We start from the raw sequence: 26,074 nt of genomic DNA on the forward strand, positions 1-26,074 counted from the left end.
TAGGCATTTCATTTTCTCAAAACTCAAAGCACAATAAATTACTGCAGGGACAATGTGATATTTCCAGTGTTGCAGTTAACAGAGCCACTGGTGTTTGGAGCAACAAGCAATGTACACCACATGAAAGGGACACACTGCATCACTGCCACTCTGTTTCCACTTCTGATACTGGCAGGATCACAAAGATACATCACACTTTTTCTAGCCCCAGATCAGTTCCAAAAGTGGATTGCAGAGAAATTCACAGCTGACTGAAACTCTCTGATATACAACTGTCTCGTAATAGATATTTTGGAATAGAGAAAATTGGTACCTATTGGGGGAAGAACGTAGTTGCGATGTGCAGCCCAATCCTATCTTGCGCTGAAACAGGCAGGCCAGGAGGCCTGCGCTGTATCCAGCGCAAGATAGGGCACCAAAGTTGTTCAGCCGGAGGTAAGGAGAAACTCTTCCCCTTACCCCCGGGCAAGCCACTGCAGCCCCTATGGGTCTCCTATGGACTTGCACCACCTCCTGAGGCAGCAGCTCTGCACTACTTGGGAACAGGGGGTTGGGATATGGCATGACGGCCGGATCCCGGTCCCGCCTCTCACTCCCCGCCCTCCCGTCCCTGGGACCACCCTCTGCCTGCCCACACGCCTCCTCCCCACCCACCCCAGAACCTTGTGTTAACCAAGCTCGACCGATGCAAGGTTCCACAGCAGAATCGGCATGGAGGTTGGATGCAGCTTGCGCCAGCCCGGCAGACTCATGAGGAGGCCCAAACATGCTTTACAGCACGTTTGTGACCCTCCTGGGCAGAAGCAAGAGATTTGTGTCAGCTCAGGTGCAAATCAGGATTGCACCCTTTGAAGCATATAGCACCAACACCAATGTTAAAATACGAGTCTGATGAGCCGTCTGGTGATTAAGAAATATATTGCTTTATATCAATAACCAACATACTATAATACTACTTTTTGCTTTTTTAAAAAACTAAAGCTCATATTTGAAGTACCTACCCCATAGAGTTGATTCATAATTAAAGAATCTACAAACTTTAGCTTGCTTATGCAAGAAGCATTAGAAAAACCTTTTGTTGAAACTATAAGATCAGGAACTATAAAAGATCATTTGTCCCAAATGCCCTATTGGGGTGAAAAACAATAAAAATAACCCAGGCAAAATAAATTTGCTTAACAAACTGTGACTACTGCTAAATTTCCTTCCCTAAAATTTGTTTGAATTAGCAAAAAGATGAAAATGTAGCTTTTACAAATGAGTCAAAGAGCCTTTTTGGGGTAGGCCAAGGACCAAAGGAGTAGAGACACATACACCATAGCCTATGATTGATGTTAACACATTTGTAAGCAAAACCTAAGCTACCCTAGACAGCACCTTGCAAACAAATCGAATGGTTTAGCTTTTTCATCAGTAAGTTAAGCAAAGATGAGAATTTGCAGAATGAGTTAACTATGAGTGCTTATGAGCTATTGTTTAAGCTTTGAAGTCATGGCAGTATAAAACATAAGTTTTGTACTTGCAATAGACATTTAAGACCAAACTACATGTTACTTGTAATGTGTATGCTTGGCCCATGTGTAAAGGCCCATTTGGCCTTTTTTTCAAAAATACCATGAAGCCACAGCAGACTAGAGAATAGGGAATTTTAGCACTTTGCCCCCACTGCAGTTCTGATCACAACTATGAACTCTTCATGCATAGTTCCCCTATGTGTGGACACAATATTTTCCCCTATGTGAGGACACAATAAGGCACGGACTCCCAAAGTTGTGGGTCATGACCCACTATTGGAGGCCAAACCAGGGCCATTCCCCCGTAAGGAGAGTGGTCCAGGAATGGGTCCCCAACAGCACCACAGTGATCGTGGCATTGCAGAGATCCAAGGACATCCTCACATACCTGGGGGCATCCTGTAGCTTCCGGGGGGGGGGGTCCTGGAGGGTTATAGCCACATCCACAACCCTCTATGCAGCTGCAATGGGTTCCAATCTGCTATCGGAGCTCACTTCCAGTTTGCGTGAAGTGAGCTCCGACAGTAGATCAGAGCTCACTGCAGCCACGTGGAGGGTCGTGGAGGCAGCTGCAAGCCTCCAGGACCCCCTGGGAGCCTGTAGGCTGCCCCCAGGTAAATGGGGATGAACCTGAGTTCCCTCAGCACCGTGATTGCTGCAGTGCTGTCAGGGCAACCCCCCTGCTCCTGCCCCCGCAACAACTTAGAGCAGTTCCAACATTTGAGTAGGACTTTGGAAACCTCTGCAATAAAGGTATAGAACAGCAATGGGGGGAGTGTTAAATCTCCCTGCCTCCCCCCCATCCCCTGCAAAGCTCTGCAACATTTTGCATGCTTATTATTTAGGGGGGGGGGGGAAAAATCAAACTCCTGCAGTAAAAGTAATGTGACATTTGACTCACAGATATTTTATTGGCTCCCAATATCTACCTTAGTTTTTGTGATTTTACATTTGTAGTGAGACCTTCAGGTACTTCATGCTGTGGAAGTCCTGGAGCGATGTCTGGAGACGGTTGGGGTCTGGATGAAGGCCAATAGGTTGAGATTGAATACAGAAAAGACAGAGGTCCTTCTGGTCAGGAAATCCTCAATGCAGGTACTGAGTTATCTGCCTGATCTGAATAGGATTGCACTCCCAGTTTGGGAGTGCTCCTGGACTCACAGCTTTCCCTGGAGAGGCAGGTGGTAGCAGCGGCCAGGGGTGTGGTTGCCCAGCTTTGGCTGGTGCTCCAGCTGTGGCTGTACTCGAGTCAGTCAGACCCAGTTGGTCAGACAGCGGTCCATGCCCTAGTGACCTCAAGACCAGATTACTGTAACGTACTGTACGTGGAGCTGCCCTTGAAGACAATTCAAAAGTTGCAACTAGCACAGAATGGGGAGGCCAGGGGGGTTACTGGAGCTAGGCGGTTTGATTTTGGTGGATCACTGCACTGGCTGCCCATTTGTGTCCAGGCCCAATTCAAGGTGCTGGTATTTACCTCCACAGTTTGGAGCCAGGTTATTTGACAGACTGCCTTCTCCCACATATTCCAACCTGTCCTGAGAGGGTCATCTGAGAGGGTTTTCCTGCAAGTGCCACCTTCCTCCCAAGTTAGAGGGATGGCAGCATGGGGTTGAGCCTTATTGGTAGTGACACCATAATTATAGAACTCCCTACCGGGGGAATTAAGATTTACTCTTTCCCTTATGGCATTTCGGCGAGAGTTTTACGAACCCTTGTAGAACATTTGTTTCATTTGGTGATGGGTTGTCTACCTCCTGTGCCTCTGCAGCAGTTCTGCCAGCGTAAGTAGTTTTGCCCTCCTCCAATTGGTTTTCATTTATTTATTGTTTTTATATTGTATATTTTATTAGATATAAATTGGAATCAGCCTTGGGCATCTGCTTCAGCAGAGGAAAGGCAGGATAGAAATCTTTTAAACAAACAAAACTGTACACAAACAGGGCAGAAAAACGTCTTAAGACCTGAAAAAGAGCCAGTTCCTTACAGAACCTGAAAATATAAAAATCACATAAAAGAATGTATAGAAGAATCAAATCAGTTTTATCACCTGCCCAGTCAGCGCTATGCAGGTACTAACTGCAGATTAATTACAGCCTTAACACTATTCTGACTTGCTTCTAATGACCTTTGCAGCATTCTGCCAGACAGAAAGGACTTAGAGCCAAACTAAATGTCCTATTAAAAGCATCATTGTGCTTTCACCCTTCCTACCCACCAAATAGCAACTTAGGGTGGAGGTAGAAGATCTCAACTGAAACCACAGAGTGGAAAGGGGGTTAAACCCTTTACCTCACACCATAGATCTAACAGGTCCCCCCCCCCCCCCACAAGCAAGTACTTGTTCTGAGAGCAAAGCTGCTATTCATGGCAATAGCAACTTCCTGTCTGGGGCTAACAAGCATCAGAGGATAGTTATTGTTGGGAACACTATGCATAGGTGGGGGGGGGGAAGAGAAAGGGCTAAAAACCTCTCTACGCTACCGTCACAGTCAGAATCGATCCCCAACCCCTACGGATATTTATTTAAAAACACACAGAAGCACAATGAAGTTTCATGTGTAGTTTGGCTCTCGCTGAAATTATTCTCATGCCTCATAGGCAGACTTACAGCTAGTCAATAAGGTATGGTCAGTTTGTGTGGGGAATGTAAAAGGCAAGAAAGAGAAAGGGGCTAAACTATGAAGCCGGTATAAAAACCATCCATGATAAGAGCGTACATTTGAGGAGAAAGCACTTTGAAAGTGTGTGCTCAAGTCATGATTTGTTCGAGAGTTAAAGTGAGAGAGATTTAACAAGATCTTATTTCACAAATTTAGCAGAAAGGCTTTAGAAATATTCTTACCATGCTTCAGATGTAGGCAGCTGTCATTCTTGGGGCTGCACCTGTAGAAGATGGTGGTTCTTTAACAAATTTCCATTGAATAATTTTTGCATACCCCAAATAGAAGTTCTTATACTATAATATTAAATGCCGATTAGTTTCCTCTGCTTTTTATGGTTCTTATACCAGCCATTTTGTGTAGGGTGGGGAGAAATGTAACTACAGTGCTGTCACCTGCTGCCCTAGCCAACCACTCTCAGGCCGCAAGGGTCACATTCTGTTTTGGAGCAGATCAGATTTTTTCCTTCTACCAGGGGAGGGTGCTTTAAACCCTTTCTCTTCTGGTTGCTGTAGTTGCTGTGTGTGCGCACTGAGATCAACACATGGGACACACCTTTTTTTTTCCTTCATTTTTTTTGGGCAGGGTGTTTGGGGGGGGGGTACATGACAAAAACAGCCACTGCCAGATGGAGCTTGTTTGCAAAACTGCATACACAGACACCAAGAATGCTGAATTTGTGAGCACCTAGGTATGAGTCAATTATAAGGTACAAATAAGAACCAATGAACAGGCATACTCCACGCCACTTTCCAAGCTTTAACAATACTAACTCTTTATGTTAATTTAGACTATCCTAAGCATTTGCTGAGTACTCCCATCTTCTCTGAAATGAGCTCCTAATGACTGAATAGTCTCAAACTTCCCATTTCTTTATGTGGGCAAAGTGAGTGGCAGCTTCTTGGTTCCAGTGGATCTTTGATTAAGTAGATTATCCCAATGCTGCTTCAAACCATAGATGACTTTGATCATCCTAGGAGATGATTTGCACTGGTGAATGGACAGGGTGAGTACCGTACATCCTTTTTGATATTGCTGGATCTCTCAGCTGCTTTTGATACCATCAACCATGATGTCCTTCTAGTTTGGGACTTGAGGTACCATGCTGCGGTGATTCCAGTCATTTTTGGCCACAGGATATTGCTGTTGGGGAGCTGCTTGGGGTAGCCTTTGGCATTTGGGATGCCACAGGGCTCCATTCTGCATACTAAACATCTACATGAAACCGCTGGGAGTGATCACCTAGAAATTCTGGGTTGGCTGTCACCACTTTGTGGCCAATACCCAGCTCTCTTTCCCTTTATGTCATCTATTCTCAGGGAGGTTACCAAAATCCTGGAGTGCTCCCTGTAGGCAGTTGGAGGCAAGATGTGGGTTAATTAAAATTAAATCTGGACATAAACGGACATCCTCCTAATTTGGAGAACTACAACTCCTGTGCTAGATTGGCAGCCTATCCTGAATGGAGTTGTACTCATCTGCAAGACAGGTTCACAGCTGGGGTTCCTTTTGGATTCTCTGCAGCTCCAGGTTCACTGGACAACAGCAGTGACGGGGGGGGGGGAGTGCACTTTGCTTAGCTGAGGCTGGTACACTTGCTGCATCCACACTTAAGTTGGTCAGACCCAACAACAGTTGTCCTTGCCTCCACTATTGTAAGCACATTCAGCATGGCGTTGCCCTTGAAGACTGTCCAGAAACAGCAATTAGCGCAGAACACAGAAGCCCATGTATTCTCAGGATATGACATTCAATTTATGGGTTTTTTTTAAAAACCCTTTTTCTTCCTCCCCTGAGTCAAAAATGAGATCTATCCATACAAAACAATAGATATATTCAGGATTTTAGTGTAGCTGAGGCCAGACAGCAATAATGTATCAATATGTATGTCAATGAAAGATATCAGGAAAAATGAAGTTCCCCCACTCTCCAAACAATGAAATGAGTATTATTTTATCTCTGCATGCAATGAACATTATAAACCTACACAAAAAAATCTCAGAACTCCTAGAGGCTAACACAAGTTGGGGTTTCTCCTTTTAATTTTAATTAAATTTATCCATTTCTGCATATTTATAGAGAACTTCCCCTACCCAAGTATGTACAAACAACTACTCTATTTTTGGGTAAACTTATTTTGTATATAACCCAAAAGGCACCAACCTGTGCAGTTCATTATTACTACATTAGATGGGGTACATAAATTAAAAGCAAGAATGGAGGAAACTGATGCAGACATTAAACATAATGTTAAATTAATAAGACTACAAGAAGATAAGAGGATGGTAGAACCTAGTAGGATTTCTAGGAGAGTTAATTAAGTCTACTTTGGATCAAGGTTGTACAACTGGAAAAATTTAGCGTATTGTACCAATTTCGTCCTGGCAGGGGGAAGGAAATTAGAGATGTGTTTGTTAAATTTTTAAGTCTGAGAATCAAAGCTTACACTTTTAAGAAAAATTTGTTTGGGAACTCCTCACGAGGTAATTGTAAAAATTTTTGAGTGTTATCAGATATAAACCCTGAAATTTAAGAAAAAGATAAATATTTAAATAATAATTTGTGATTCACCCAAGGGAAAAACTATATGGGACATTCCTTTTATATTAAAACATATTTTCAGATAAAATGCTGGGAAGAAAAACAATTCCTGGAAATAATAACTGGTTCTGATAGTTAAGAAAATACCAAAAAAACAACAGGTAAGAAAAAATAGTCGTTGGTCCTCTGATTCTATGTTGTCTATTGTGCAACAGTAATTAGATACATTAAAATGAGCTTCTAGAATACCTGATTCCGGGACATACAACAGAAAGAACATTACAATAATCCTGAAATGGCCTCCACTCTATCCTCACAATTCTACAAATAAGTTTACAGTGAAAAATGATACAAGGAGTTTCTACCTCATTCATACTTAAAGATTACATCACATACTCCTTTCCACATGATAAGATATTCAAATGATAACATTTGATTGCAGATAGCTATCAATGCCAATAAGCACTAGCAACTTTTAAGAAGGAAGAATAGGTCCCCTGCTAATTGGGTAAGAGGCACTTTTTCAAGTAGGTGCTCCTCTTTTATTTAGCAGGGGAAGAGTAACTGGCCCACCTCACCCCAGCAGTGTCTGTTTGAGTGGCTGTCTGCTGGTGTGGCATCTTTTTAGATTGTGAGCCCTTTTGGGACAGGGAGCCATTAGTTATTTGATTTTTCTCTGTAAACCGCTTTGTGAACTTTTAGTTGAAAAGCGGTATATAAATACTGTTAATAATAATTAATAGGTACGTCTTCCTCAGTGCTCTTCGGCAAGTCAACTTCTGTTCTAATAATAGCTGTTATCCACCACACTTATTGGCATCTGTCTCTTTCACCACCACCACCCCCCACTATCTACAAAGTAGTACACCGCTAAAGCTGTCAACAGCACATACGCAGAATACATTCATCTCCCTTATGGAATACAAATTAGATAATTTTTTAGTTATCAAGATAGTACTCTGGAATTTTCATATTTTATCATGCAGCACACCCTGGAAAAGTATGAGTTATGTTAGGTTCCTATAAGCCAATTTTATGGGGAAAAATTCAATATGGCAGAATTTTCCTTCTTATTCCATTGCACTTTACTTGAAAGAAAAAGTGTACTTAAATTTTTTTTTTATATTATTCTCTCAGTTTTTAGAAAGTTATTTCCATTACTCCTCTTTTCCTTTTTAACATGACTTATTCTGCAATGAACAAGTCCAAAGTGCTATTCTGTTAAGCAGCTACTGCAAACACAAGAAGTTCATTAAGCCACCAACCTCTGCTATCACCAAAGGTCAAGTAAGGATAAACAACTAGTTATGGTGGTTGCATTTTAGCGCTGGCACCTGTCATCTTTACTGAGTGAAGAAATTACAAGTTGGAAATGTCAATCAGGTGACATGATTGACATATGATGCAATGTGTTACCAGGGTTTGACTAGCCTAATGTAGCGGAGATCTCAAATCACTTGAGAAATATTCAGTGGGAGTCTTTTTTCACCAAAAAGCAACTTCACATCTTCTTCTTATGGACTGAAATTTCCGGGGACACTTAAAAAGGATAAGGATGCTATCCTGGACTGAAAATTGGTTGCTTTTGTATAAAAAAAAAAAAAAATTACACTTCTTAGGACTCAATTGTCAAACTGCGTCAACTTGGTCATTACTCAATGGGTCTGCATCAATTCTGGACGAATGGTGGCACTTTATATCTAGTTACTCAGTGCCAAATTTCAGAGGCTTGAATGATTTTATGAATGCTTTTTAAAAATGAATGTGTGACCAATTCATGGCTTTTAATAGGAGAGCACAGTTGTTTTTTTTACTGACCACCACTGGTTGCCAGACACACTTGTGTCTGGATTAATACAGACCAGTCAGGGTTTTTGGGGAAACACAGAACGAGAGACATGTTCTGAAAGTAGTGCATACAATTAATTATGCAAACTATTAAAACATAAAAGCATTGCTGGCCTTCCTGGACGCAGGGAAAGCATTTAATGATCTGGAATGGCCTTTTTTATTGGGAGCTCAGGGAGCTTATAACTTTGGTCCAGGCTTCAGGGTGCAGATATAAAATATTAATATCTTGGCATTTATATCTCTTAAGAACCTTATTTTAACACATTTTAAATGATCTACAGGCACAAACCAAACATTTCTTTTTCGCCATTGCAGTCACTCACAAAACAAGTCAGAAGTTGTAATAGGCATTGGGTTAGCAATACATTAGCAAATACGTTTATAATTGATTATTGACTCCCCGTTGGCCCTCAGACTCTTTCTTATGAGCACGCACTGATGCTAACCACCCATATGTAGCCAGTTGCAGCACTGGGGTGTTCACGTGTGCATGTACATACGCATGCACAGAAGAAGGGCAAGTATGCATGGCTGACTAATGGACCATGACAAGACTGAGCATTCCTCTTTTCTGGGAACAGTGACAGTCTAAAATAACTGGCCAGAAACAGCAAGAAAGGAAAACTCCCTGGACAGCTCCAATTTCAAAACTGAGTTCTTAAAAATAAGTGTTCAAAAAAGTACAGAAGTTAAAAAAATGTATGATGGTAATTATAACAAATACAGATTATAGCTTTCCAAACATTTTCATTCCTCAGTGTGGCCCTCACACCAGAACATCCCCCCACACCAGATTAGAGCATTAATAGATTATAAAGAGATACTCAAATGGTAGAAAGAAACACAGGTCATCAGAAGTTCACAAATTGCTGTTAACGATTTTCTAAATATCTAGAAAAAGTTAAAGCCTTTATGATAAAGTACTAAAAATAAAAATAAAGATTAAAATGTATGATAAAGGCTAAAGGAGACAAAAACATCTTAGGATACAATATTATGCTATAGCCACTATGATTTTTGCTAACTGAAATGACATTATAAGAAGAAAAGACTGGGTTCACTTCACAGATGACGACAGCAGCTTGAATCTTTTATGCAAATACTGGAGACTATCTTCTATTCCAACATATGTATGTAAATGGATAGAAAAAATGGGGAACAGCAACAGCTAAGACAACAGCCTTTCTTCAAGTAAGGGAGAAATAGCCAAAAATGAAATATATTTATTTTAAACTGGGAACCTTGTCTTGGGGTCCAATCCCATCCAACTTTTCAGTGCTGATGTGGCCACAGCGTATTCACAAGGTAAAGGGACAAATGTTCCCTTAACTTGAGGAGGTCTTCCTGACTGCACCCCTACCGCATGATCCAGTGAAGACTCCAGAGGAACAGCTGCATTAGCACTGAAAAGTTGGATAGGATGAGGCCAGTGGTTCTCAACCTCCCAGGGAGACAAGAACTGCTGTAAGTCCTTGCAGGGGAGCAAAGGCAGCAGGTGTGGGGGGGAAGGCAGCAATGCAACCCCCCAGGATTGCGTCACTAAGGAGGGCGCAGGGGCTAACATGTACTTTCCAGTCCCTGCAGCAGCCTCCCGGGGGTGTGGGGAGCCATGTGCAACCCTCCTCAGGGCTCCCCAACCTTCAGAAAAAGAATGTGGAGCAATCGCGCCCCATCTCCGGTTTGCGATTGCTCCACTTTCAATTTCTAAAACTTGATTCCATGCACTTCCTAATCAAATTCAAAATTAGTGTTTAACCAAAATTGTGCTTTTAAAATGCTACAAATGTTCAACATTAATATCTACGCATAAAACATACCTGATGCTGACTCTTGCAGTTTCTCTCTCTTTCTCTTCTTTTTCTTTCCCTGTAGAGGAAAGGAACTATTACAATTCCATATACAGTTTATTAACTTTTTCTCCAAAACCCTAAATAATTTGTGAATGGGCAATAATCTTGATATTCTTCCTGCTGACAACTGACACACTTATATAATCTTTCATGGATTTTGAGACAACTTTTTCTTTATTCAGTGACAAATAACCCCATTTCTTATGTTAAATTTCTATGTTGTGTAGCAGTACCTCTACTATTCTGAAAACTGCAGATTAACAACTAGTAGTTGAAAAAATGCTAAACATACTTTTAAAAAAGATTCCAAGGTATTATTTTTGACCCACAAAGAAGCAAACACCTTGAAAATTGTAATTTTGAACAATGCAACCAGGTCATGTATACCTTGATATATTAGTTGCAAATTATAGCGATATTTGAGATTAAATTCTGAACATGTATTTGTAAGTTCTAAGGGTACAAGAAGAGTCCTGATAGATCAGGCCAAAATCCATTTCATATAGTGTTCTCTTTTCAACAATAGACAAGCAAATGCTTCTTGAAAGTTCACAGACAGGGCATTGTCAAAATCCTTCTCCCATAATTGGTATCAGAGGTTTACTGTTTCTCAATATGGAGGTTTCACATTGCCATCAAGGTTATGTGGCTAACACCTATTCTCCGTGAATTTATCTAATTCCCTTTTTAAAGCCATCTAAGATAGTGACTTTGGTCACTTTGAAGATTTCTGTTGCATAATTAATGCAATTCAAAATTATTAATTTCCATAATGAATTGTAAAATACTGTAAAATGTTACAACCCCGTGTATGTAGGGAGGAGAGACTGAAGAATTGCCGAAACCCCAATTTTTTTAAAATAAAAAAACGGTGATTTCTAGCCTTTGAAACCTTAATTTCAGTGACAATGGTTCAATTCATATATATATATTTAAAACATATGCCATTTATTTTGATTTAATTGTGTTTTTATAACAAAAAGTATCTATACTTTGTCTAACGAAGAACTCTTTTATCTGGGTGTTAGCTAAGAAATACAGCAGTGCATTTTTCCATGTAGAAAGAGGATGTATTAGGCACAACCAAATGTTTTTGAGTGTAAGTTCTAAAAGATGAAAAATGACTACATGTGTGCTACACAGCCAGATGGATCCCTGCCCCCTTCTTCCCCATTTTAACATAATTCATCACAATGGAACAAGTGTTCTAAGCCAGAATCAAGTTAAGGGCACTAAATCGAAGTTTTGTTAATGAATGTGAGTTCAAGGCAAAGGAAATTATTTTTCTTTGAAACTTCTTTTCATTTTTGAGTTGGTGGTAAGCCTATTTATCTGGCATTAATTAGGCAAATTGGATTATAGATACAATTATTAACGAACATTTTCTTGAATGTGTAAAAGACATTTTCAAAGTCAGGAGTTGGAACTTTTTGAATTCTTTATTTAGGAGTAATCAAGGCACAATCTTAGCCAAATCTTGAATAACCAGTTCATATTCAGCAGTCATCCGTATGGATTAAACAAAACAAAACCATTTTAAAATGGTAGATGACAAATCAGCAGTTTAACTATAACAAAATCATCAGATTTTGAAATGAGCAGCTTTACTTGATCAAAACAATCACTTGAAGAAAAAAAGTAACCACTTTTCAAAGAGCTTTCTTGGTTGATCAAATCATTATTTTACAATGGATCTGTAGCTAAGGGTGACTGCTTCTTTTAAATCAGAATATGAAGTTCAGCCCACATTCCATGCTACCTGCTTAAAAAATACAATAAATTAAAAGGGTGCTTTCACACAGTCCAGATAAGTTTCAAGAAAATCCAACCAAGGCCTCCTCCAGAACAGATTCCTTACCATAGAGGACATGTGAGCCAGTGCTCCAGATGCTTCCAAAGCAGTAATCTAACAGTTATTTGTCACATGGCATGAAGCTGGACCAGATACACTTCCAAGATCAATCTGTGTTTGTTTTGGGATAGATGAAAGAATGGCAGCCCAATCCTATGGATCCTGGCAACCAAGGCTCCAGTGGCACCAAAATGGCAACTGTAGGATACTGTGGGTGCCAGGATACTGCCAAAAGGCTCCTTGGGGGAAGGGAGCATGTGCTCTCTTACCCTGGGTACAAAGCAGTCAGCACCAATCAGTCTCCACGGCTCAGCACCCATGTTTGAGCGGGCGCAGGGCCAAGGACACATGTCAGGCTGCCTGATCTAGGAGGGTAGGATACAGCAGCAGAGCCTGCTGCCGTCTCCACTCTCCTCCAGGCTCAAACCTCCCCTCCCTCGGTCCTGTTCCACCCACTCCCTGTCTCCTCCCACCCCAAAAATACTCATCAATGGCCAGTGTTGGAAAAGAGCCAACTAGCTGGCCACATGATGCTGATGCACAGCACCTACTGGTGCTGGCCCAGTGCCAGCTCTTCCTCCTCCCTCTGCTGCTGTAAGCATGCCTTATAGCACATTGATGACACCTAGCGCCTGCGCTGGAGCTCAGCACCGGCACTGAAGATTCATAGCATTGGGTTCCAACGGACACACAGAATTCCTCCAAGTGAATACAAGTTGAACACCAGGCTTCTTGCATGTCTCTTGCTCCCTCGTCTCCTTATGTTTTTAACTGCAACAACGTCTAGCAGAAGAAAATGTCAATGAAGGGCTTACATAGTTGTCTCTTGCAGACCAGCCTGGATAGAGCTGCATGTGTAGCTGCCTTTCTTTCCGTGCTAATTCATAATATTTTGCTTGTTCTTCACGAGACAGTGCATGCCACTGGAAATAAAAGGGAACAAGAATGAATGTTTTATCATGCTAGAGGAATGCACTACATTAAATGGTTACCCGAAGAATAATAATTAAAATTACAATGGTGCATGGAAAAGCCCAGTGGTAACTCATGGGGCTCTCAAATCAACACTATTCAGGAAATAGCACCATACAGAGTAATGTGCATACGGCCTTAGTGGAAATGACAAGTCATCTTTGCTGGCCTGCTCATGACTACTGCCACACTACTACTGCATGTTTAATAATCTGTATATATCTTCAGATTCACTTATCACTTATGGGAGTGATTATCCCTTATTCACTTAGCGGAGCTCCATTTTTTTGCCTCTAGAGCTCAGTCTGACCCAGCAGAAGTCATGGACAGAGGGGAGGAGAGTGGTGCTGCCCTTCCCTCTGGAGGGTCAAGGTATGCATCAGCTCGTATTCACAGATTCAGATAGCTATGTGGGGTTCAGGAATGGAACCCCTGCGGATACCGGGGCACACCTCCAATTCCTCTAGAAGCAAAATGTATGGAATGATAATCTCATGCTATTCCTTTGCAAGTAGTATTAATTGGCACTGCATAAATGACCTAATTGCTGATAAAAAGGCAAGAACTAGATATGAACTAAAGCAATTAGCTTCCAAAAGAATGAGGGTGACCTGAGCACTCAACTGCACATTAAACTTACTCAGGAGGGAGGTCACTTAGAGCTTCCTCTGCCCAAAAAGGACAAATGTGAATCAAAACAAAAGATCTTGATACCATGCTTTGTGGTGTGAAAGTGGGGCAATGAAGGCAAAAAGGCTTTCCTCAGGCACCAAAAGACCTGGTGTATCAGGGAGGTGTCTTAGAGTACCAGGCTTCCCTGCAACATCTCCTGGAGTTCAATTGCCTCCTCGTCTTTACAGTCTTGCTCTGAACAGTCACCTGTTACTAAGGTTTTTATATTGTAAAGCAGCAGTGCACAGATTTATTTCTTGCCTTAATTATGAAGAGCTGAAACCTTTAAACTCTTCAGCTAAAAAGTCTGGATTTTAAATACTGCCACAGAATTTAAGCTTTAGAGTTGAAGCAGACCTTCAAACAAGGTGAAGTTTTCCATATGACATGAGTGAAGGTCAGCTATGTTTGGCTCAGTGCGAGTATGCTGTTAAAGTCATTCAAGTTAAGTTCAGGTTATGAATTTCAATTCAAGTTACTAATTTTAAGAAGTAAAAACACAACAGGAGCTTGTTAGACCTACATGTTAAAGACCCACAGGATTGTGAGAAGTCAAAATATATAAGGAAATGAACAGAAAGGATTACGTGTATACTGATTTGTACACTTAACTCTGGATGTTGAACAATAAATATTTATTTAGAAATGATGTGCTGTTTGCACTTATGGTGTTTTACTTTTCTAAAACACGGAGGGGGTCTCTATAAGTCACCCCATTATATGTTTCCCAGCATTTACTGTAAGTAGTCAACATCTTGAGGAACTAGCTTAAAAAATGCACCACATTTATATCCTTTACTTCTGCTAAGACTTGATGCTGCCCTGCATGCTCTTCTTTCTTTCCTTGCTGTCTCTACTGCTTTCTCTAATGGTCACAGAGGAAACCCCAGGTTTCCAGCATTCCCTCTATTGGCCACCAGAGAAAACTCCAGGGGAGGATTGCACTGGATGCTCCTAACCCCTGCTTGTTTCACTTACTTCTCTGGATACCGAGGAAGAGAGATAAGCCAATCCTCCTCACACATGCTACTCCCTGAGAAGAGGATGGAGTGAGTCCAGGCTCATGGAGCCATCAGGCTGAGGAAAGAGGAGGATATGCCTGGGTACCCAGCAACAGCTCATCATTTAAGGCAGAGGTTTTCAAACTGGGGCCTCGCGATGCCCCAGCCTGAGGGCCCTGGCCTCTTTGCCCTTAAGGGGCGGGGGCACCCAGGAGGCAGGGAGGAGGCAGCAGTGCAATCCCCAGGATCACACCGCTCAGGGGGCTGCAGGGGTTTGGCTGCACTTTGCACAGCCTCCTGCAGCCTCCCGGGGATGCCCGGAGCCCTGTGTGGCTGTTCACAGGGCTCCCCGAGGCTTCCAATGTGAAAGTGGGGCGATCACGCCCCGCCTCCGCTAATCCAGAAGCAGAGCGCGATCGCTCCACTTTCACTTCTTACGGCTGCAGGGACTGGGGTGCCCTCACCAGTACCTGCAGCAGTGTCCTGGGGGTGCGGGGAGCCCTGCGTGAGCCTCTGCAGGGCTCCCCAGGTCAGCAGCAGTGAAAGTAGAGCGATCGTGCTAAGCTTCCAGTTTTGCAGGGCAGAGTGCAATCACTCACTTTCACTGCTGCTGACCTGGAGAGCCCTACAGAGGCTCACGCAAGGCTCCCCGCACCCCCAGGACGCTCCTGCAGGGACTGGTGAGTGCACCCTGCAGCCCCTCTGAGAGGCGCGATCCTGGGGATCGCTGCCTTCCCCTCCATCTCTCAAACTTACTGGAGAGTTTGAAAACCACAGGTCTAAGGGATGGGCTTCCCCCAAGGGTGGGTGTATAGTGGCTTAAAAGTGTTCAGGACTGCATGCCACTCTCTTTAGTAGCATTTTGGCTCTACTCTCTTCCATTATTACACATGGGAGAAAATATACCCTCTTTAAAGACAATGTAGTGCATGAATATATGTCCATTCCCTGTTAACCCCTATTTAAATTGTTTCTTATAAGGGAAAATTCCTCTTAATATGTCATTTCATTGTAAGTTTAAACTGCCCAGTCCCTAATCCTGACTCATAAAGGTGACCTTTATGCATTTTTAAACCAAGTTAATAAAGCTCAACTTGAGAAACAAAAACTATAACTCATTCATACATATACCTTATTTTTATGATGCTCATGATACATATGCCTTATTGTCATGATCCTTTTTTTTTATTCTGACATATTCAGATGTTTGTATGGCTGAGGTATTCAATCTGTGCTCCTTAGGGAGGCGTGGCTAGCCTCCAAGGGCATCAAGAGGCATCTCCGGGAGAGAGGCTGGGGAGAGAGGCTACAGCTGCTCAGCTCAGCTCCATGTGCTACCTCCCTACTTGCTGCTTTTCTGGTGCAGTGAACTAGGTGTGTGGGGCAGCGTGAGGTGGAGAGGGCATGTGAAACATGGTGGGGGGAGGTGGGAGAGAAGGCTGGTTGGGCGGCGGCTGCAGTGCTGCATCTCATCAGCACAGGGCGCGATCCTGCCAGGCTTCAAACTGGGAAGGAAGAGTAAGTACAGGCAGCGCAGCGCTTTCCCCCACTTGGGAAGGAGGGAGCCCAGCCTGCTCTTTGTGGGGGGGGGTGTCCAAATGCCCCAGCCTGCATTCCTCCGCCTTGCCTGGGGGGAGTAGGCATCTGCATGTTGGGGTGTATGTGTGTGAGCAGCCCCCATCTACTTTGGGGGTGAGTTGTAATCCTGCTCTGTGTGGCTGCAATTCTGTCCACACTTTCCTGGGAGTAAGCCCCACTGACTCAAATGGGACTTACTGCTGAGTAGACTTGCCTAGGATTGGGCTCTGTGTCAGCTTAACCAAGGATCTTCACCTTTCTCTTTTTCCTCCCCCTTCAAAAAAGAAAAAAAAAAAAGCCGTTCTTGATCAGTCAAGCTCCAAAAATTGATTAAAAAAATAAAAATACTCATTCCTTTTCAGCCATCCCCCTTTTTCCTCCTGCCTCCTTTTGGCAGGGGGAGAACTTCCCAAGTTGGCTGCTATTATAAGACAAAGGGCACAATGCTAACTAGGTCTAAGTCCTATTGTGTTCAATGGTACTTACTCCTAGGAAAGTGAGGTTAGGATTTCAGGCAAACAGTCTGTGAAACAGTTTTACATCAGTTTGCAATGAGCAGATACACATAAAACAAAGTCTTCCCCTCCCCCAGCAAATTCATCACTTCTCCCCCCCCCTTTCCAAAACCCTCCAGGTGTGCTGCTAACAAACTCAGAGTACAATTCTAACCAGTTCTACTCAGAAGTAAGTCCTATTTTGTTCAATGCGGCTTACTCTCAGGTAAGTGTGGTTAGGATTGCAACTTCAGACTGCTTGCAGCTCTACTGAAGATTTGACTTCTCTTGCTTTTTTGTTTCTAGTATATAATGCCTTCATCCCCATTTGGGGGGTAACTGAGGTGAGGTTATGGGGAGCCATGGCCAATGGCCACAAGGATCAGGGGAGCTGCGGGCCGGAAAAGTTTGAGAACCACTGCTGTATGGGGTTGATACACAACTTCTGAAGTCACAAAATTGGATGTCACTTTACTTACAAATACTCGGGGCAATATCATGAGCACCATCAATTACACAGTACTGTACTGAGTGCTTGATCTAAACATACATTTTTGCTTCTGCTTTGTGAAGTTACTGTGGAATGCAGGAATAGGAGCAGCAAGGTAATTAACATCAATCAGGGAGTGAAGGTACATAGCTAAGAGCCCAATCCTGTGGTCTGCGGCACGGAACACGCAGCACTTTTGCAGGGCTCACCGCTGGGCTCCCGCCGGAGCTAGCCCAGCACCGACCGGAGCTGGGCGAGCACACGGCGCCCAGGTTCTGTGGCTTGGCGGTCTCCCGGACCACCGGACTGCAGAACGGGAGGCAGGGGTGTGGCCGAGGGCGTGGGGGAGGGCTCTGCAGGATCCAAGGTGCTCATGTAGGGCCGCACACCCTACATGAGTGTCTTTACTTTAGCACCGACCTTTTGGTCAGTGCTAAAGAGAGTAGCCCCATTGTGGGGTTGCTTCCCTTACTCAGGGGCTCCCAAAGTGCCTCCTGCGGTAGCGTGGGAGGCACTGGATCCGGCAGCAGCTCTCCACGGAGACGCAGAGCCTGGGTGCTGCAGGCAGCTCAGGACTGGGCTGCCCATTGTGTGTGTAATTTCTTTAAAATGATAAACTTATTCAGGTAATTTTCTTTTTAGTGGTAGTGCAATTTAAAAGGCTGGTAAAGGAAAATAAACTAATGCTTTGGAAACAAAATGCAGAACAAAAAGCACAAAACGTTGCAGGAAATGGCTAGGTAAAGACTCTCAAGTGGATGTTAGAGCAGAAGCACTGTTCAGAACTTTAAATAAACTTGACTTTGGTAAGATAGGAAATAGAAGGCTGCTGTAATGTTTTCAGAGCATGTTATTGGTGCAGTAATGAACCAGATTGTCAGGGAAGGAGACTATCGCTTTTTGCACACGCTACAACATGAACACAAGAGATTAGTGGTGATATTACTGAGTGGGGTACAAAAGTAGGAGTTTCAGACATGGGGTAAGAAGAGGCACCTGTCATAAAAAAATTAATCCTTTTTAAAAAGTCAGTTACCCTCATTTGTTGTTATGCATTCATGTCCTTGTAAGGTCAGAAGCATCAGTAATTCTTTTTCATGGTATTTAAACAACAGTATAAAAGCAAACCGTTCTATTTTTAAATAATTTTTTAAGGGTAATAGGACTGTAGATCTTTTTCATCTTTCAGTCACTCCTCTCCATTGGGATTGCTTATATCGCAGTGTGATCTTTCCCAGCTTTCATCCCAGCACATACATTCTGGGATCTGACAGCTGCCAATGTTTTTATTTTTGCACTTACAGATGAACACCCAAAATTTTCAAAACCGCTTTCTGATTAATTGGCATTTCAAACAGTGTACTAGGACTGGGCTACTCCCAGCAGGAGGCAATTTTTAGAACAAATGAACTCCTCTTTTCGTGCACACATGCATACCCTTTTTTGAGCCATGGCGGCTTTTCCCTTTGCTGTCCTCAAGAAGCAGCCAGCTCAGGTCCCCACAGCTGCCTGTCAGCTGTTTCACAGCAGGAAGTGTGGGTAGAATCTTGTTGCTTCCAAGAGCCTGACAGCAGGGAACAGGGGAGGAACTCAACAGGAGGCAGAGAGGAAGCAAAAAAAAAAGGCACAGTGCTTTTCCAAGGGACTTCTAGGATTTCAAAAAATTAGCATTTGAACTGGGAGGGTCCTCCAGATAAATAGCTTTACAAAGGTTAGATTTGTATCTAACCTTTACAATAGCTTTACAATACTTTAAAGTTAGATGTATCTCCTCTACATCTAGGTCCCTTCACCACAGTAACACTCTAAATAATCCAGCATGATAATTCAACATAGGTTACTGCCTAATATTTTGGCAACTCTTGGATTTTTAAAAAAATTGTTCATTGTTAATTGCTGATGTGCAATTGTAAATATGCAGAGATTTAATTTATGCATCGGTTTGTGCTGTGAAATTGGTTACCTTTTTAAAAAAAGCTTTTAGGAATTATAGTAACTTAATCCTAGAGCTTTCAGCACAGCCAACATTGGCTATATCGCTCAAATATAGTTTAAGAATTCCAGATATTTGACTACAGAGTTCAATGAATATGAGAAATTATAAATACTGAACACATGAATACATGAGAAGAGCCTTGCTGGATCAGACTAAAGGCCCAACTAGTCCAGCTTCCTGTATCTCACAGTGGCCCACCAGATGTCTCAGGGAACACACAAGACAACAAGAGACCTGCATGCTGGTGCCCTCCCTTGCATCTGGTATTCTTCTATCAGGAGGTTGAACGTACCCATCAAGACCTGTGATAGACTCTTCCTCCAGAAATCTGTCCAGTTCCCTTTTAAAGGCATCTAGGCCAGATGCCATCACCATATTCTGTGGCACAGAGTTCTATGGACTAATTACACGCTGCATAAAGAAATATTTTCTTTTATCTGTTCTAACTCTCCCAACACTCAATTTTAGTGGATGTTCCCTGGTTCTGGTGTTGTGTGAGACAGAAAAGAACATCCCTCTATCCATTTTATCCATCCCCTGCATTATTTTGTACATCTCAAAATCTGACGTGGCAAGGTTTCAACTCCTTTTTAAAATAAACAAAAAACATTCCAGCTACCACAACTCTTAATGCAATTCTATGCATGTTTACTCAGAGGTAAGTGCCACTGTGTTCAATATGGCATGCTCCCAAGTAAATATGCTTAGAATTACAGCCTCACTCTCAATTTGTGCATATGGAAGTTGCTTTGAAAGTCTAACTGAAGCTCTTGATCAAGTTCCACCCATTCTGTTTGTATCAAACCTGTTCTGTACAATCCGTCACCATGTTAAAGATCTGGCATTTAGCAAACCATTGGCAAACGCTAGAAAAAGTGATATTTGATGTGGCATGCCAATATCCAAATCCTCTGTGTGTTGCACAGAGCCAGCTGACCTCAGGCTGAAGTAGCTATGTAGGAATACAATCAAGACTATTCCCACAACTACTATATACACAACTAACCATGTACCATGCAAACAGACCATGTACTATGCATCATCCCTCAATTTGATCTACACAGAACTGGCCTGAGGGAACAAGTTGCTTCCCAGGACTGTTCGCACTTAGCAAACCTGATTTTTGAAGCTTATCAAGCATTGGTTTGTATTTCTAGCCACCAATATGCAAGATACAGTTGTACTATATGATGAAGCACAAGCTGAGTGAATGCACCCTATATTGCTAGTTGAAATGTTGGGATAACATCATCTTAGAAGAAGATGAGCAACAGGTAATCATGAACGTGACTGACAACAGGTAATCATGATTGTGACAAACTATTGAGAACATTTAAAGCACTTGTGAGAAAGGGCAAGAAGATACAAAATTGCATAGAAGTGCTGTGTTAAGCAAGAGTGAAGATTATCTACAAATGACAGTAGGTCTTCTCAGCTGTAAGATGAGGACCTCATCTTGACTTAGATGAGCTGTAAGTCAGAGGACCTCCTCTTGACTAGCAACTGCAAAGACAGATGTGATAAGTGGCCTAGGACCTTTCCCAACATTAATCTGCTTGCCAATTGAGATCCTCAGATGGGTATGCCATGGGAGAAGGGCTTCTCTCTTGTCATGCTCAAATTGTGGGACACCATTCCTTATTCATATTTGCTAGCATCTGACAAAGACTGCCCTGTTATCTCATGATTTCAAAGGTTCAAAGGCTGAAGCCTTGGTCCAGACACTCTTGCCAGGAGAAGAAAGTGTGATTGGCCGTGCCAGGAGCAGGGCCTTTCTGATGGTGGCACTGACCTTATGGAATACCTTTTCCATACAGTTTTGATTGGCCCTTGCTCTGCAGTCCCTTCAGGTGCTGCATCAAAACATGGCTTCTTTGTTGCATTTCTTGAGAAAGTTGGTGCAGTGACTATTGGGCAAGTGTTATGTTCTGGGGCCTTAACTTAGAAAGGCCCTTAGCTTTTCGGTTAACTTTTCATTGCTTGTTTCCTATTATTGCTTTTGTGTTTATTGCATAACACTTTTTTTGATCATTAGTGGTCCTGGGATGCCTTAGGCAAGAAAGGCTGGATATAATTCTTTTAAACTAAAGTGAGAATGCTTAATGGTATTTGACCTTTTCTAACTGCTATTTGCTGCTCTTATCTAGGTTATTTTCTTTTTGCTTCTGATTCTATCATGTGCTTCTAAAATCTCCCATATTTTTTTAAATGCCGCTTTTATTATTATTTTACTATTTAATCTGCTCTTTCATTGTAAGCTACCACGGGCCATGTGTCAAAAGAGTGCGTATGAATATCTTAAAACAAAATAACTGCGTGCTCTAACAAACTAAATGCTGGCTCAGTCATCAGTCTTTCCCCATCCCATTACATCAGGCAAACTATTCAGGTTTTATATTTTTAGAAAACATTACTATTACATTTGTTCATTCATCTATCATTTAATATTTTATTTAAAACTAACTGTAGATTGAATGCTGTGCAGGTGCTTCCCAATCAATTCCAATACACTGTTACACATGCCTTCAGCCTAATAATGCTATCAATGTGTCTGACATGCAGTACCCACACAAGAAAGGGACATGCATGTCTGAAATTGGTGTGGGAATTACCCTCTCAGAAACCTCCTATACAAAAACCTCAAACCACTCTTGAAACTTCCACGTCCCAACAGATTTGTTTCATAATATATATGGCAGACAACACATGCATTAGATTTTGGCATATAAAAAGCTCAGATACAAAATACCCAAAACTGTTTTTCAATTTACAGAGGGAATTTTGCAGGAACAACTTCCAGTAGAAAAGAAAATAAACTCTCAGAAAATGTTCTATGCATACTATTCTGGATCACTGACACAATGCTCAACCAAAATGGCCCCATTTAGGTTCCTGTAAGTATATTATCCTCCATCAATAAGAATTAAACAACAAGATGACTTCTCTATTCCATGAAGAGTACAGTTTGTTGAACAAAAAGTTAATTGGATTTTTAACAGATGAAGAAAGTTCTCTAACTACAGTCAAGTGTTTAAGCTAATTCAGAACTTACAAAAGCTGGGGTAAGAATTTCCAGTCCAATGACACATTTAGAAAGAATCATAATCAAACACATAACCATGCTTTGATGGAGCCAAATCATAAACTTCATAGTATTCTTTGCAAATAGATTGCTAATCACTCCGACGCCAAGATCCACTTTAAAAGCCAAGGATTTAGGAAGCTGGCAAGCACAGCTTAAGCTAAAGAAATACCTGAAGAATCTAGTCTTAAAATTAAAGTCTCAACTTGTAAATACAGGGAAAGATTAGAGCCAAGATTATATTTTAAGGCAAGCAGCTTGCTATGAAAATCATGAAGGAAAAAAAGGAAGCATCCACTGGAATTAATACTTGAGCACAAATGAGACGTTACTTTTATCTAGCTTCTTTAGAATGCTTTTAGAAGCTGTTATACAGAGAATGTAAAAAGCAACAGAGGCAGTTATTGAAAATTTCTCTAATGCAGTGCTTCCCAAACTTACTGGGCCGGCGACACCTTACTCCTGCAGCTGATGGTTGTCGAACCCCAAAGTAAGTGCTGATGACACATGGTATGGTGATATCATCAGCATTTCCAGGTTCGAACCTGGAAAAAGACCTTAAAAAATGGCATAAGCCCCACCCCCCAGGAAGGGCACGCAGGCCCAAACTAAGCACATGGCCCTCAGCTCATGGAGCAGAACCTCTAATCCGTAATCTGCCATGCTCATGCTGCTGAGCAGCTTGGCCGGCCCATGACTTGTGACACCATGGCAGACTCGTTGCAATGCCCTAGGGCAGTATTTCTCAAACTGTGAGTCAGGACCCACTAGGTGGGTCGCGAGGCAATTTCAGGGGTCCCCCCATTCATTTCAATATTTTATTTTTAAAATATTACTTGATGCTACCAAGATATGTGACTGCATTTGGGGAAATGTTATAGACCTGCACTTTTAACAAACTACTATGTATATTCTTTTAACAATGATAGTAAAGGAGACTTACTCCTGGATAAGTGTGGGTAGGATTGCAGCCTAGGATAGTTAAAAATTTTTCCTGCTTGATGATGTCACTTCCAGTCATGACATCACTTCCGCTGGGTCCCGACAGATTCTCATTCTGTCCCAGTGGGTCCCGGTGCTAAATGTGTGAGAACCACTGCCCTAGGGCATTAACATGCCCAGTTTGGGAACCTCTGCCCTAGTGCATCAGTGTACCATTTTAAATAGAAATGGCTAACTTGGATCCATCCTTGAGTGGCTAAAGCACAATGTGACACCAGTAAGGTTGCTTTTTGGTTGATCAAGTACAGACTCAGATTAACCACCACCATTAAAAAAAAAACCTTCCAATTTGTAGGAGGACTGCTTATATGAGATTCTGTCCCAATATCTATGTTACACTATAGTCTGGATAAACTTGGATGCAGAGAGCATGTTATGAAGCTCATTTAAGTTTGCTTCATATCCAGAATTTGGAAGCAGTACTAGAGAGTTTAGTGTGGACGATGCACTTCTGTTCTTCCCTCTTCTAATATTGTTTCTGAATATTTTATCATGGCCATTTCTCTACTCTCTTTAAAATTTCAAAGCATGTACACAAACAGCTAGTCATATGACAATGCTAACACCTCTACATGGATATATGAAGCTACATGCAGAATCCTCTGGCGACAGTTTTCCAAGGACTCAGAGAGATGTTTTCCCCAGCCTACCCAAGTCCTTTTAACAGGAGATATTGGAAATGAATACTGGGATGCATACAAAACTATATGTTTTACGCTGCCAATACGTACCAACTTAATAGCGAACATGCAGAACCAGTAGGATGTCTAAGTGCTGGGATGAAGGTGAGGAAGAGCACATACTGAATATAGTACACACATATACATATACAAATACACACTGCTCTGACATACCCTTCTGCCAAGAATCTGGTTGATAGCTGCGCTTTCTTTCAGAGTGCACTCTGCTACAACGTTTGCTCTCATCTCTTTCATGTATAACATGAAAGCATTCAGAGGTTTCTTAATGTGAGGTCTTTTGGGCTCTTGTTCTTTCCTTTGTTCATGTTGAGGCTTCCTAAAGGTAGCAGGAGGAAAGAAAGTACAGAAAGAAAGCACTTGTTACCATTTTCAGCTTAAGCATGAAGAGGGATATTTTATATCTATATCTCTGTGTAACATTAAATTAATGTACATCCCATCCTTCCACCAAGGTTCTCAATTCTGCATACATGCAAGGGCTGTGCAGCCATGAAGCAAACTTACACAGCCTGCAAAATGTCAGATGGTGAGGAGAATATGTGGGCTGCACGTCATTCCAATTCTGCAGTTGCCACATCCCTCCAGCTCACCAAGGATGCAAACACATTGATCTGCTCATCATTCACTAAAAGCAAGTGAGAATTGGATTATCATCTCCATGCTCCATCCTCACGTGGTTTTTTTTAAGGGAACTCTGTGCAAGGATAGAGTGAGGGAAGGGAGCAGTTTCCTGTGTAAGGAAAGTGCTCTTTCCTTACACAGCATTTAAACCTTAAAACCCCATGAAAGGACAGTGCATAGTGAACAGAATGTGCATATGAACAGCCCTCCCGCAATGTGGCAGGAATGAATTAGGGCAGTGGAACCAGTTTGGTTAGCCCTGTATGCCTTCTTCCCACAGTTTTCCCTTTCCCCCCGCAACCCTATGAGGTGCGTTAGGCTGAGAGAACTGACTGACCCCAGGTCACCCAGTGAGTTTCATGGCCAGCAAAGGATCTGAACCTAGTTCTCCCTGCTACAAGCGAAACACTTTAACAACTATACTACACTGGCCTGGTATGCTTGATTGCCTACTGTAGTGTTTAGATTTGAATGCAAAGTAAGCACACTATTTTCAAGAAAATGTCTTCCTCATGACTCCACTAGTGGACCTCACGGCCATTTCAGATTTTTGCTTTTTTTTGCTTTCAAATCATTTCCAGGACTCTTGCCATACTCCATGCCAAATTCATATATACGCCGAATAGCATAACCATTTCCAAGATTACCACTTTGATCACAGAACTAAGTGATTTGTGGACCAATTACTGTAAATTAATAGTGATACTACAAACAGCACTCAATAACATTGCTGAGGAGCAAAATTTCCTGTAGTGAAAGAACTTTAAAAAAAAACTGATAATCTTGCAGCCTTAATGAGATAAAAGCTGCTTCTCACCTAGTCCTTTCAAAAGATGTACTGTGTACCTTCTAGACCAGTGTTTCCCGAACTGTGGGTTGCAAGCCCATGTGCTGTGGACCCAACAATGCTCCTTTCAGTGCAGCTATGCAACTGAAAGCAATTTCCGGTTGGACCATGAAGTCCAATAGAGTGGATCACCAGCTTAGCACAACCCAGAAGAGGCCTCTGGGCCTGTCCAATAAGGTATGCTGCACTGAAAGCAACATGGCATTACAACCCCTCAAGGAGGATGAGGTGGGTCACAGCAATGAAAAGTTTAGGAACTGCTTACTAGATGACAGTTATCTTAAGGTAGGTGGCAAATCATTTTAGAAAGGCAATAGATTCTATTCCAAAAGAAGCATATATCAAGA

At 42.1% G+C, this 26,074-nt stretch overlaps 2 protein-coding genes across 3 annotated transcripts in view; one reads left to right on the forward strand and one right to left on the reverse strand.

Annotated features, from left to right (window-relative positions):
- The window catches only part of LEF1 (lymphoid enhancer binding factor 1), a 141,294-nt gene that overhangs the window by 19,563 nt on the left and 95,657 nt on the right, over window positions 1-26,074 (reverse strand). For both annotated transcript variants that reach the window (XM_066631578.1, XM_066631580.1), the window contains 4 exons: window positions 24,413-24,575; window positions 13,087-13,194; window positions 10,387-10,435; window positions 4,360-4,400 (listed from right to left, as the gene is read on the reverse strand). In XM_066631578.1, coding sequence (XP_066487675.1) covers window positions 4,366-4,400; window positions 10,387-10,435; window positions 13,087-13,194; window positions 24,413-24,575 — 355 coding nt within the window. In that variant the 3' untranslated portion in view covers window positions 4,360-4,365. The remainder of the gene's footprint in view (window positions 1-4,359; window positions 4,401-10,386; window positions 10,436-13,086; window positions 13,195-24,412; window positions 24,576-26,074) is intronic.
- The window catches only part of RPL34 (ribosomal protein L34), a 338,386-nt gene continuing 325,210 nt past the window's right edge, over window positions 12,899-26,074 (forward strand). The window contains exon 1 of the mRNA XM_066631583.1: window positions 12,899-12,909. The gene's annotated coding sequence lies outside the window, so the exon portion shown is untranslated. The remainder of the gene's footprint in view (window positions 12,910-26,074) is intronic.

The sequence above is a fragment of the Tiliqua scincoides genome, chromosome 6, assembly GCF_035046505.1.
Source record: "Tiliqua scincoides isolate rTilSci1 chromosome 6, rTilSci1.hap2, whole genome shotgun sequence".
NCBI lineage: Eukaryota > Metazoa > Chordata > Lepidosauria > Squamata > Scincidae > Tiliqua > Tiliqua scincoides.